We start from the raw sequence: 12,398 nt of genomic DNA, 5'->3' as shown, positions 1-12,398 counted from the left end.
TGGAACTATTGGATATCCAAATGTAAAATAAAATCCTGGATCCGTACCTCACACTTGATCCAAAATTTAACTCAAGATGGATAGACATGGAAAACAGAAAATCTCTGTGTCCTTGGACTAAGCACAGATGCTTAAATAAAACACCAAAATCGTGATTCATAAATGGAAAAATATTACTTCCAACTTCATCAACATTAAGAACTTTTGATCTTCCAAAGACATTATAAGGGAATCTCAGAATGGGAGAAAATATTTTCACAATACATATCCCACAAAAGACTTCTATCTAGAATATATAAATTTATTTATTTATTTTTTGGCCACACTGCATAACTTGCAGGATCTCAGGTCCCCGACCAGGGATTGAACGTGGGCCGCAGCAGTTAAAGCCCAGAATCCTAACCAATAGGCCACCAGGGAACTCCCTATAAATAACTCTTAAAACAATAAGAAATAAAACAGCCCAATAAAAAGTTGTTTTGACAGATATTTCACTAAAGATATATGATGGTGAAAAGGCATATGAAAAGATGCTCAACATCATTACTCTTTAGGGAAACATAAACTAAAGCCACAGTGATTGATAGGAATATAAAATGGTACAACTCATTTTGTAAAACAGTTTGCAGTTTTTAAAAATTTAAACACCTAACGTATGACCCAACTATTCCACTCTTAGGTATTTCCCCAAGAGAAATGGAAGCATACATCCACACAAAGACTTTAATATGAATATTTATACCAGCATTATTCATAATAGCCCAAATATGAAGACAAGTCAGATGACCGTCAACAAGGAATGGATAAAAAAATGTATTAGAATACTTCTGAGAAATGAAAAGGAATGAATTGTTGATACATTGCAATAGCATGAAAGAATATCGAAACAGCTATGCTGAGAGAAATCAGACCCAAAAAAGTTCAATACTGTATGATTCCTCTTACATGAAATTATAGGAAAACACAAACTAATCTAAATGACAGTAAATCAGTAGTTGCCTGGGCCCCACGAGTCGGGAGGAATCATTTGAGGGGCATGAATATGTATATTGCCTTGATTGTAGTGATGGTTTCACAGGTGTATACATATGTCAAAACTTATCAGATTGTATACTTTAAATCTGTGTAGTTCATTGTGTGCCACTTACACCTCTAAATCTATTTTTTTTAAAAAGCTAAGAACTCGTCTTCCATAGTGGAAAGTTAGTAGGATAATATCTAAAACTGGAAAATCAAGAATTTGAAATATTATCATGTAGGTTAGGGATATGACATTTAAATACCAAAAGAATCAGCTAAAAGTTAAAACCATTTTTTTCTTGAGAAATTACTTGGGAAATGAGGGTGGAACTGACATAAAGGATTTACGTTTTTCATAAAAATCCCCTTAGGAAAAGTTCCCTTTCAGGCTATGTGCATATACAACTGATAAAAACAGATACTGTATTTAAAATTTTAATTTAAAATTCAAAGAAAACCAGTTTAATCATTGGACAGGTCTATGCAGGCTCACTTATCTGTGTAATTAATTGACTAAAGTGAAAATCAGCGTGATTTTGATTTATTCAGATTAGGTATTAAACTTGGTTGAATTTTATTTGTTAATTGAGTGTTTTTCACTTTGCTTAGCTATTACAGAGCTATCCAAGTGGTAAAAACCCAAAATATTTATCCCGAAAGGCAGAACAAAATGATTCCCTTCTTTTAAAACTTGTTTTGTGAAGATTAATTAAGCTTCTGTGTAGTTATTTTCTGTATTTTATTGATTCAGGATTACTTGTACTCTGTAAATGCGTTGAATTATTTACACATCATGGGCAGCTAATGCTAATTCAGAGCATACCCAGTGGGACCTCAAAGCCCTGAAATGCTAAATGTAATCTGGGGATCAGTAACATTCCATTCATAAAATGTGTCACCCATAGGTTAATGGAAATAAACAATAGGAAAGACAATGGGTGGATTATGCAGAAACACTGAAAAGATTTAAGCAGGAGGAGGGGACTACAAGAACCCAATTTGTGTTTTATTTAAACGTGGATTAAGGTTTATGGTATACAAAATGACTAAAGGTACTTTACTAATTTGCTAATGCTCTAAAAAGCACCACTGTGCAGGAAAAACTCTTATCAAAATAAATTGGTCATGTTTTTTTATGTATGGGCGGGGGGAGGTAGTAGGGGGGGGATGCATAGAGGCAAGGTTAAGTGAAGAAAAGTTTTAACAGTAAATGGAATGATAAAGTGCTCTGAAGAAAAACGTGAGTGGCTAGATTTATAAGACACTTATTTGCATTTATCTGACGCGAATGGAAGTTTCGCAAAACTAAAAGCTAATCCGAATATAAATTCAGCTACTGCTTTGTGAGGAATCCATCTTTCTCTTTCTCTTTAAAATTAGGTCCAGTAAAGTTTCTCTTTAAAATTTGGTCCTATAAAAGAACGTGAGCTTAAACTATATGTGCTTTTGAGGGAAACCTCTTCAAATTACAGTGTGGAAAAAAAGAATTTCTTTGTAATTACGTCTTAGAAAATACGTCTACTTAGTCCTTGGATAATGGCAAAAGACATGGAAATAAGTAAACTTTTCAAGTTATTAGTTTGAAGATGTCTAAGAGCAAAATGTCAGTCCGCGACAGCCCAGCTGCCTGTGTAGCACTTCATCTTGGGGCTGAGGCAGCGGTCAGGGAGGCTTTGCTGAACCTGGTTGAACAAGCGAGGCGCACCCGCAGGATGAAGTGGCCCTGACATTCTGTACTCTCTCAGTGGAAAGTGACCTGAAGAGGGACCCTCTTGTAAAGAGCAGTAAACCTGTCACCACCATGTGGCAGCTAACTTTTGAGGGGCCTACGCATCCTCCCAGCTCTGACCCTGATTTCAGAATACCTGCCCTCCAGTTGTTGGTGTGTACTAGGAATACATGGGACTAGAAATACTTTGGATAAATGACTGCGGGCAATAGAGCTGCAGAAGGGTTACGTGAGGGGATGGGGAGGTTGGAGAGCTAGACACCAGCAGAGACAGGCAAATGTAAGGACAGGAGGGAGCCGGAACCTTGCTTCTCCTAGAAGTTATGTATGCAGTGTGTGTTTCCATCTTAAATCGCACATAAATATAGGAGGAAATAGGGGGAATCGTTTCATTTTATCATAGAGCTTGAATAACACCACCTTAAACAAGAAATTAGTAGGAAATGCATTTTAAGTCTCTCTTTACTTATAGGACCCTAGAGATTCCTTTTTGATTACTGTATTTTTGTACATGTATCATCGAAACTTGAGAACCTTTTTCATCACAGTTTATACCTTTACTGTTTAAGACATTTGAATCATGGGACTAGGTAAATTTCAGCATTTAAAAATTTCCTGCATGGGTTAGTGCCCTTTTAACCACTTTTTACAAATGTTCTCCAATAACACCAAGTTATAGAAGAGGGAATTATTTAGCAGTCTTGGATATTAAATGTTTGACTTTTTTGTTCCTCCTTTTTGTTTTTAAAGATACTGTTTTCCCTTTGGACGACCTGAAGGTGCACTGAAAGCTACACTTTCATTACTTGAAAGGGTATGTTTGAACATTACTTTTTAAGTACTATTTGCATTCTCAATGGCTGTGTATTTCAGTGTTGAACTAGGCAGATGGTCCCATTCCTCATGAGTGTGGTGTCACCTGGGTCTGTTGCATTTCATCAGTTTCTCACTTTTTCTTGCTACATTCAAATTCTTCTATATCCTGCTTTTCCTCTCCAAAGCCTTTCTGAAGCCTACCACTGCCATCCTATGCTGAGTTAGGGTTAAAGTTACCATCTTTTTGGTAGTATCCATTTTTCCCACCTCTTTTTTTTCCCCTCCTTATTTCAGATAAGTACAATTATCTGTTTTTCAGACTTTACAGTTGTCTTTTATTATCCCCCTGACTTATTTGTACTTCTGTCTGTCATATCCCTCATACCTATAAGAGTTTAACATTTAATATTCACAAACATATAATTTCTTTCATTCTAAGTTTATCTCAGAATTTATTTCAGTTCAATTTGTGTTACTTTGAAAGAATTCATGAATTACAGAAATTGATGATTATAGAAGTCATGAAATTATAGAAATATACAAAAAGTAAATAGCAAATAAGGTGTTATACCCATGCTAGAAATCATTTATTAATGAAAGTCTCTTCTCCACTGCTGTTTTTGTGGTAGATTAAGTGTAAAGGGGGAGGGGGGGTGTGGGAGGAAGGTCCAAGGGGGGGGGATATATGTATACAAATAGCTGTTTCACTTCGTTGTACAGCAGAAACTAGTACGACATTGTAAAGCAATTCTACCCCAAACTATACCCCAATAAAAAAAAAAGGGAAGTATCCTTTCACCTGTCTATAAAACTATTCATGTGCTAGTTGGAACCTAACAGCTTAAGTAATGTGAACAAGTTTTATTCCTTATCTGTGTTAAAAAGAATATCTAGGGATCATCTCTATCTCTTGATTTGATTATTCTGGTCCTGATTTGTTGACTTTAAGCACTTGGCTCTTGTTGATTTTTCTGCCCAAGGAATTGCAGATAATATATTATTTATTCGCACCTCTGAAAAGCAAAAAGGGGAGACATTGTTCAGTGATTTAAGGATTTGGGAGAGGAGGGCTAGAACTGATGACTAAAGTGAGATCTTTGGATTATAGATTGGTTTTATCTATATATCCCTGTCTTATCCTTGATTACTGTGAATGGTGTGATAGAAATATTATTGTCATAATTATCTGTTTTATTAGAATTTTTATAATATTAAAAGCTGCAAGTAACTCAGGCTTTTCAGAGTTTTCATTTCATCCTATCCATTAAGGTATGATCAATGAGATAAAAATCCTTAAAGGCAGCTTTGCTTTTTGGAACGGCATCCCATCTTGGGTACCTAGTACAGCCTCTCTATATGCTGGTTTCCATGGCAGAGCTCCCATCCTCCCCCCGGCAGGGAAGAGTTAGTAACAGAAGAGATGCCCTCGTGCCCTGTACTGACAGGTGGCAGGATGAACAGTGACCTTTATTCCAGTTACAGTAACTAATCATGTCTCTTGCTGAATTGAAAGAGAAATGGTAAGGGCTATTTCTTCATTTTCATGTCTCTGTACTTACTGAAATCTTAGAAAAATAAAATCTACATGTGAATTCTTGATACAAATGGTATCTTGGAAGAACTTGGGGCGGAAACATGAAACAAATTGTGTGTCTCCCTTTTTGCACTTGCTAGCCCTTTATCTGTGCTTCTCCAGGAAAGGGGATTTAGTTTCCCCACACACACTTCAAATGAAGTGTCCAGCTCCTAGATACTGTGAAATATTGCCTGATTTCAACCCTAGACTCACCTCTGTAATAGATACAGACATTCTGATTTTAACAGCTATTTCTATTATTTGAAAGTTTGGCACCATGGGAAAGCTTAATAGTAAAATTAATCTTAAATTTTAGTAATAATCACCTTAAAAATGATAGTGCCTGTTAATGCTTATATTTTTTTACTCTAAACACAAGGATTTTTCTGGCAATAAAAAGTCTAATGTGCAGTTCTAATTAAAGTGCCAAATATACATCAGTGTTGAAGATTTTTAATGTGAAAATATAAAGAAAAATTTAATTTGTTAGGGGAGGAAATCTTTAAGTGATAAAGTTTGCTGTTTTCAGAAGGAAACCTTGTCTGACAGAATGAAAATATGTTGTCAAGGATCACCAGTGCTAGAATGACTGAATGAATTTGAGATTATAGAATACGTAGTGCAGGGCTTCCCTGGTGTCGCAGTGGTTGAGAGTCCGCCTGCCGATGCAGGGGACACGGGTTCGTGCCCCGGTCCGGGAAGATCCCACATGCCGCGGAGCGGCTGGGCCCGTGAGTCATGGCCGCTGAGCCTGCGCGTCCAGAACCTGTGCTCTGCAACGGGAGAGGCCACAACAGTGAGAGGCCCGTGTACCACAAAAAAAAAAAAAAATATGTAGTGCAGAGGCTGATCGAAATAGAATGAAGTAACAAACCATGAAATGGATGTCTTCATGTTCTTTCAATATTTCTTTCAAAGTAAAAGACTAATAGGATAGTCAGAACACTTACAAAAGTATTGTCTCCTTTATGTTAAGATTTTGCTATACCTGTATATTGTAGAATTTGAATGTAAGCAAAGCACGGAAAGCCACATCAATTATATGGAAAATAGCGTTTGACTAATTGTATAATCAAAACTTACTGTGAGCAGTTTTATCACTAGGAAAGTTTTAAGGAAAATTATCAATGAGTAACTAGAAAAGTACTTAAATACATTATATTTTGAATTCTGGATACAATTGTATTTTCCATTTGCCAATAGTAATACTTTTAAGTGAAAAATCCAAAAACACAATTTAGGAACCCAACAGAAAATAATCCGTTTTTTGTTTTTTTTTTAATTTCAGAAAGTTTTCCTTGTGTTTTAACATTTGATACTCCATTCATTTCACTAAGACAAAGAAGTTCCCCCTATCCCCAGCAGATCAAAATAACTAAAGTATAATTAGTGAGAGTAGTGGTCTTGATTTTTATAAAGCCCATAAATGATGCTTATTTTAATGGAATTTATGTTTTCATATATATTGCTCAAAAGATTTAAAGCTTTTAAATCAGGGATATGCAAGGTAAACTTTATTACAAAGTATCCTAAGGACTGTAATCCTCCTTTGAAACAGCTGCTCTAGTGGCGTTGTGGGTCCCTGGAGGAAAAGTGACAGTCACACTGAATGGTGGCTTGGGCAAGGGAGGTTTTGATGTGCCTAAATGATGCTTAGACAGGCGGAGCCAAGACTGGGAGAAATTACTTCCCGGTTGTGGAGTGCTGACTCATCACCTCCCCCAGTGTTACCTAGGACCCCTTCCTACCAATAGGTCTAGGGCAATTTGTGTACTTGTGTTTTAATATGTTATGCCGTCTCTCTCTCCCTCTCTCTCTCTCTCTCTCTCTCTCTCTCTCTCTCTCTCTCTCTCTCTCTCTCTCTCTAGGTTTTAATGAAAGATATTGCCACTCCCATACCAGCGGAAGAGGTGAAAAAAGTGGTCAGAAAATGTCTTGAGAGAGCTGCCTTGATCAATTACACGAGACTCACAGAATATGCCAAGATAGAAGGTCAGTGCAGTGAGCAATTGCCGAAATGGCAGTGAGAGCCAACATTGCCTATTAACTGCATTTTCTGTGAGAAGTCCTTTCCTTTCTTGAACAAACCTGTGCCATGGCAAAGGGAAGTGTCTCATTAAAATCTCAGCTGGTGAACTGAAGAGCTTTTTCCTATTCATTGCCTTAATATGCCTCCTGGGACTCTGCTTGAATGAAAGACCCAGGATTCATGCTTAAGTTGTCCTTTGTTCTTACTTTGAGTTTTGAAGAAACCAAAACGTGTTTTCATGGGTTGTATTTTTTGACATTACAGTAAGTATGTCTAACATTTAAACTATGGGCAGTGTATTCTTTCCTGATCAGTAACAGTGTAGTATTATTTTATTTTATTTTTTGTTCTGAAGCATCTCTCAGAGAAAGCGGAAACTTGTTGACTGTCGTGAGGGCTGAAATAAACTGATAGAATTTCCTGCAACTTTTAATTGCTTACAATATATTGAGGCATTTGTAAGATTAGCTCTCTTGAGAGGACTGTGCAGTTTTTCTCTTTCTTCAGGTTTTATTCATTAAGGATAATTATTTTATTCATTTAAGGTTTAAGATAACTTAGAAATACATAGATTGAAATTTGTGGCAAAGTCACACAATCAGCTTTTATCTGACAATCCTTTGACTGATATAATTAAAAGTAATAGAAATGACCTCAGGTTCTTTAATTATCATAAAACTAGCTTGTGTAATACATGTAGCATTAACTTAGGGAGGAAAAAAGTTTATAGTGTTAAATACTTATCTCTAAAAATAAAAAGTAAATCATCTGTTAGAAAAAATTTAGTAACTTTTAATATAAAATTGTATTTAATGAATTATAAATTTATTAATGAGTTGATACTGTGATAGATTCATCAAAATTGGGACAATGAAAAAGATGATTATAACTGGCTGTGTTATATCCTTTTTTCTCTCCAAATCTGATCAAGCTTTCTAACAAGCACGTGATAGCCAGCCTCCTGAGTGATTAACAAAAAAGCCATCCCATCACTATAGCAACCAATATTATATCACGAGAGGAACAACATGAAACCTCCTTAGATACCAGTTTAACATCATTAATTATGATATCATGTTGTGTTAAAGCAGAAGCAATGAATATTAGGTCATTTGGGGAAAGTGGAAGATAAACAGATTGGTTTTCACGTTTTGAATACTCCTTCAAACAATGTTCATGTTTTGGGAATATTGGGTATTGTGAACGTGGATTGAAAGAATTGATATAAAAATAGACATATGAAAACCTTTCAACTCTGGCAAAGAGAAAAAATTGTAGGCAACCTGAGTAAACACAATATCGTTTTATCTAAATATTATGAATGCACTCCAAAAAACTATGAGAATCCTTTTGGTCTTAACTATTTTAGTTACTTTTGACCATTACCTTATCCAACAATACTGAAAAGATATGCAGTATATTTTTTGTTTTATCTCTGTATTTATTTTCTAGTTGTAGAATCCATTTTAATATGGACAAATGAAGAACTTTCTTTTATTTGTACACAGCCATGGGCTCCTCTCGTTAATCAGCTAGATAAACCCGTTAACAATGGTGATCAGAAAGGAATAGTTATTCTTCTGGATCGCACACAAAAACAAGTCTGTGTTAGAGAAAAGCCTAAAAGAGGACCCAATGGAGAGTGAGCAGGGAACTCTCCCACCTCTTCCTTTCTGGAGTCACCCCCTCTCTTATCTCGAGTCCAGTGTGAGAACATTCTAGAAAAAGGATCCTAGAAATCTAGTCAGGTAGGACTGCTGAGCAGTCTCTTTTCAAAAAAAAAATAAAGTGCATACTTACTAGATAAGAAAAGCTTTTATCCTTTTCATTTTCTCCCTTCTCCCCCTTTTTTTATATCTTAAAAAATAAAATGCTTTGTTTTATGCTCAGGCTCAGGCCAAGACCAAAGTCGACTTTAAGTTAGAAATAGGAAATGGGCTACTTTTCTTTGCTTGATTGGTCTTTTACGTTACGTGAGTGAGCAACACGTGTAGAGTTTGTTTTTCTCCTAAATTCTCTTCTCTTGTGTTTTAGGCCCAGCAGAAAAGGAAACAGGTAATTAACGTTTGTACATGCATGTGTCATTATTTCTAATGTGGCGGTGTTGTGTTTTGATATGGATGAATAGCTCTTTCCTTTTCAGGGCTCCTGTTAGATCACTTTGACTAAGATACTGAAAAGACTTTGACTTTATTGGAACTGTTGCTAATGCTTTGTATGGAAAATATAGACCATTTATCTCTACAAAAGTTCAGCAATGTTTTTTTGATATGAATTCAAAGCAAAACACCTGAGGCTGTATTAATGTTATGCATTAGGTTTTAACCACGTACACTAATCTTATTTGGAAGCTGTTGCCAATATTTGAAGGACTCTTAGAACTAGAAAAGAGGACCATCTTTCTTTTATCACTCCTGGAAGATAACCTGAGAGTAAAAATGCATAAATGCTATTAAGTAAAAAGTAAGCAGCTCTTAACTTTGAAAGTTGTTAATCATAGTAATGAGCAGAAGTTATAAAATCCCATTCTCAAGAAATTGCTAGGAAAGAGTTCTTCTCTGGGTCTCTGAGATTTTAAAGATTTTGTTACTTTTGTGTGTGTGTGCGCGCACACCACTTATCACAGTTGTAATTAATTTATGTATGTATTTATTTTTGTCTGCGTTGGGTCTTCGTTGCTGCGCACAGGCTTTCTCTAGGTGTGGCGAGCGGGGGCTACTCTTCATTGTGGTATGCGGGCTTCTCGTTGTGGTGGCTTCTCGTTGCGGAGCACGGGCTCTAGGCGTGCAGGCTTCAGTAGTTGTGGCTCACAGGCTCTAGAGTGCAGGCTCAGTAGTTGTGACGCACGGGCTTAGTTGCTCCGCGGCATGTGGGATCCTCCCGGACCAGCGCTCGAACACGCATCCCCTGCATTGGCAGGCGGATTCTTAACCACTGCACCACCAGGGAAGTCCCACAGTTGTAATTAATTTAATTAATGGGCCATTATGTATTCATCCTGTCCATCTCCGCTTCAGCCTCTTGCAGGCAGGGTCTCTACTGAACTTGTTCACTGTTGTATCTCCAGCACCCAGCACTGTGCCCATTGACACAAAGTAGGTACTTAGTAGTTGGAAAGAGACAAGAGGTCCATTAGTTAAGTTCCATTTGAAATCAGTGGCATGAGAGACAAGTGATGAACCTTTCTAATCTGAGTTTTCTCATCTTAGTCAAATTTTGCATGCAGTCGTATGGACAAGTTTGTTTGGGTTGTTTTTAACTGAAGTCTTCCATTAAGGATGCTATTTCTTTTTTCCGACCTTCACTTCTTTCCCAGTATTTGACCTCAAAAAGTGTCAGGAACAAAACACTCAGAGCCAGGAAAAGGGGAAAGAACACACCTACAATGATCGCTGAAGTGCACTTTAGAAAAGATGAATTAGAAAAAAATATTACCATCCCCTCTTATGACAGCCCGCTGTGACAGCAGCAGCCCCATGATCTTTAACAAACTTTTTCAAAACCTCGTATAGCATCTTATCTCCCACATTTCTGTTGTAAAAATAGTTTTTATATAACTTTCAGACAAGAGGTCTAGGGTTGTTAGTGGTTTTCCCACTTGCCATAGAGTAAATAAGTCAGCCAGCTGGGACTGGAGTCAGGTGTCCTGATCCCCAGCCTACAGAGACTACACTCCTGTCCCTGTGGAATAGGAAGGGGCCACCATATGCCATGACGAGGATGGAGCAGAGGCAGTTGCCCTGCTTGTGACAGTTGCTGTCCGCTGTGTACAGCACTTCCAACCAGATGAAAGGCTTCCCTTCACTTGTGTTTAACACCGTACCATGGCTCAACTGTCTAGGCTGCAGACTCTGGGAAAAATACTTTTTAAAAGTCAAATGCTTGTATAGAAAAGAGAAAAAAATCAGTATAGCCTCAGTAATTTAAGTGAATTGAAGGGAAAGCTACCCTCCATTGAAGACTTCTGAAGTAACAGAAGAGAGGTTTTTAAGAAATGTAGTTACATTCCTTTAGTTGTATTTCGTTGCCAGTTAACGGGGTTACCTAGTAAATGTTCTTGGAGGTGGTTTTAAAAGTGAGTAAAAATGAGAATATCAATTGCATGTGTAAGAGCTTAAATGCTTGATAAGACTTTGAAACAGTACTCTCTTGAGCGTTATAATCATTATCCGCCGTTAGTTTGTTCCACATAGAGAAGAGGAAAATTTGGCTCAAGGTTTGTCATCATGTTGTCGTCTATTGACCTGCCTGTTGCCCCAGAGGTTTTTCATTTACACTGCTTCAGTAGTTCCTTAAACAACTCTTCAAAACAGATATTTTGCAGAAGAGATAACTAAGACTTCAGAAAAAGGCGGTAACTGGCACAAGGTTGTGCTGCTATTAAAATTCAGCAGACCTGAGATTCGCACCCATGTTCCTCGGACACCAGAGGGCTCCTCTCCCCCTGGCTGCCCTGCCTCCAAGGCTGTCTGATCCAAAGTCATGGCATTTTCAGATAAACCCCTCACACACATCACAAAAGCCAAGGGTTAATATTGGTAGCGTCTCTTTTTCCAAAAATAATATTTATTTAATAATAGGAGCAAACACTTACATGCCAGGCACTATTGTAAGCACTTTACATGTATCTGTTTATTCTTTACAACAAGCCTTTACAGTAAATACTACTATTATTATTCCTTTTTTAGTAAACCAAAGCAGAGAGGTTATTATCTACCAGCCAGTCTCTGGTCACATAGCTAGTAAGTGGGAGATTAGAACCCACTGTCTACCTATTAAGATATCTTCTTATTTTCCTATGTCTTCCCTCCTCTCCATTCTTGGCAAGCTTGCATAGTTCAATTTGCACTCAGTTAAAATTCACGGACATTTAAAAAGGAGTCTGGAACAGTGCTGCACATAGAAATATGATGAAAGCCATATATGTAACTTGAAAAAAAAATTGTAGTCACATTAAAGAGGTAAAAAGAAATAGGTGGAATTAATTTTATGCATATAGCTTATTTAACCCAATATACCCAAAATATCATCATTTTAAAATGTATTCAGTATACACAACTATTGAGATATTTTACATTATTTTTTTCCTATGTCTTTGAAATCCAATGGGCATCTCCCTCTCCCAGCACATCTCCATTAGAAGTAGCCCCGTTTCAAGTACTCATCCACCACATGTGGCTCGTGGCTGCTGAATTGGACAACACAGGTGTCTGGTTGGAAGGCTAAGA

The 12,398-nt window shown here is 37.0% G+C and overlaps 1 protein-coding gene across 7 annotated transcripts in view; it reads left to right on the top strand.

Annotated features, from left to right (window-relative positions):
• Positions 1–12,398, top strand: part of CADPS2 (calcium dependent secretion activator 2) — a 486,383-nt gene that overhangs the window by 356,889 nt on the left and 117,096 nt on the right. For 5 of the 7 annotated variants that reach the window (XM_079931395.1, XM_079931394.1, XM_079931398.1 and 2 more), the window contains 3 exons: positions 3,500–3,563; positions 7,010–7,133; positions 9,205–9,225. In XM_079931395.1, coding sequence (XP_079787521.1) covers positions 3,500–3,563; positions 7,010–7,133; positions 9,205–9,225 — 209 coding nt within the window. The remainder of the gene's footprint in view (positions 1–3,499; positions 3,564–7,009; positions 7,134–9,204; positions 9,226–12,398) is intronic. The other 2 variants (XM_079931397.1, XM_079931396.1) reach the window with 1 other exon arrangement.

The sequence above is a fragment of the Stenella coeruleoalba genome, assembly GCF_951394435.1.
Source record: "Stenella coeruleoalba genome assembly, chromosome: 9".
Classification (NCBI taxonomy): Eukaryota; Metazoa; Chordata; class Mammalia; order Artiodactyla; family Delphinidae; genus Stenella; species Stenella coeruleoalba.
This window is presented reverse-complemented; position numbering and strand designations above follow the sequence as displayed.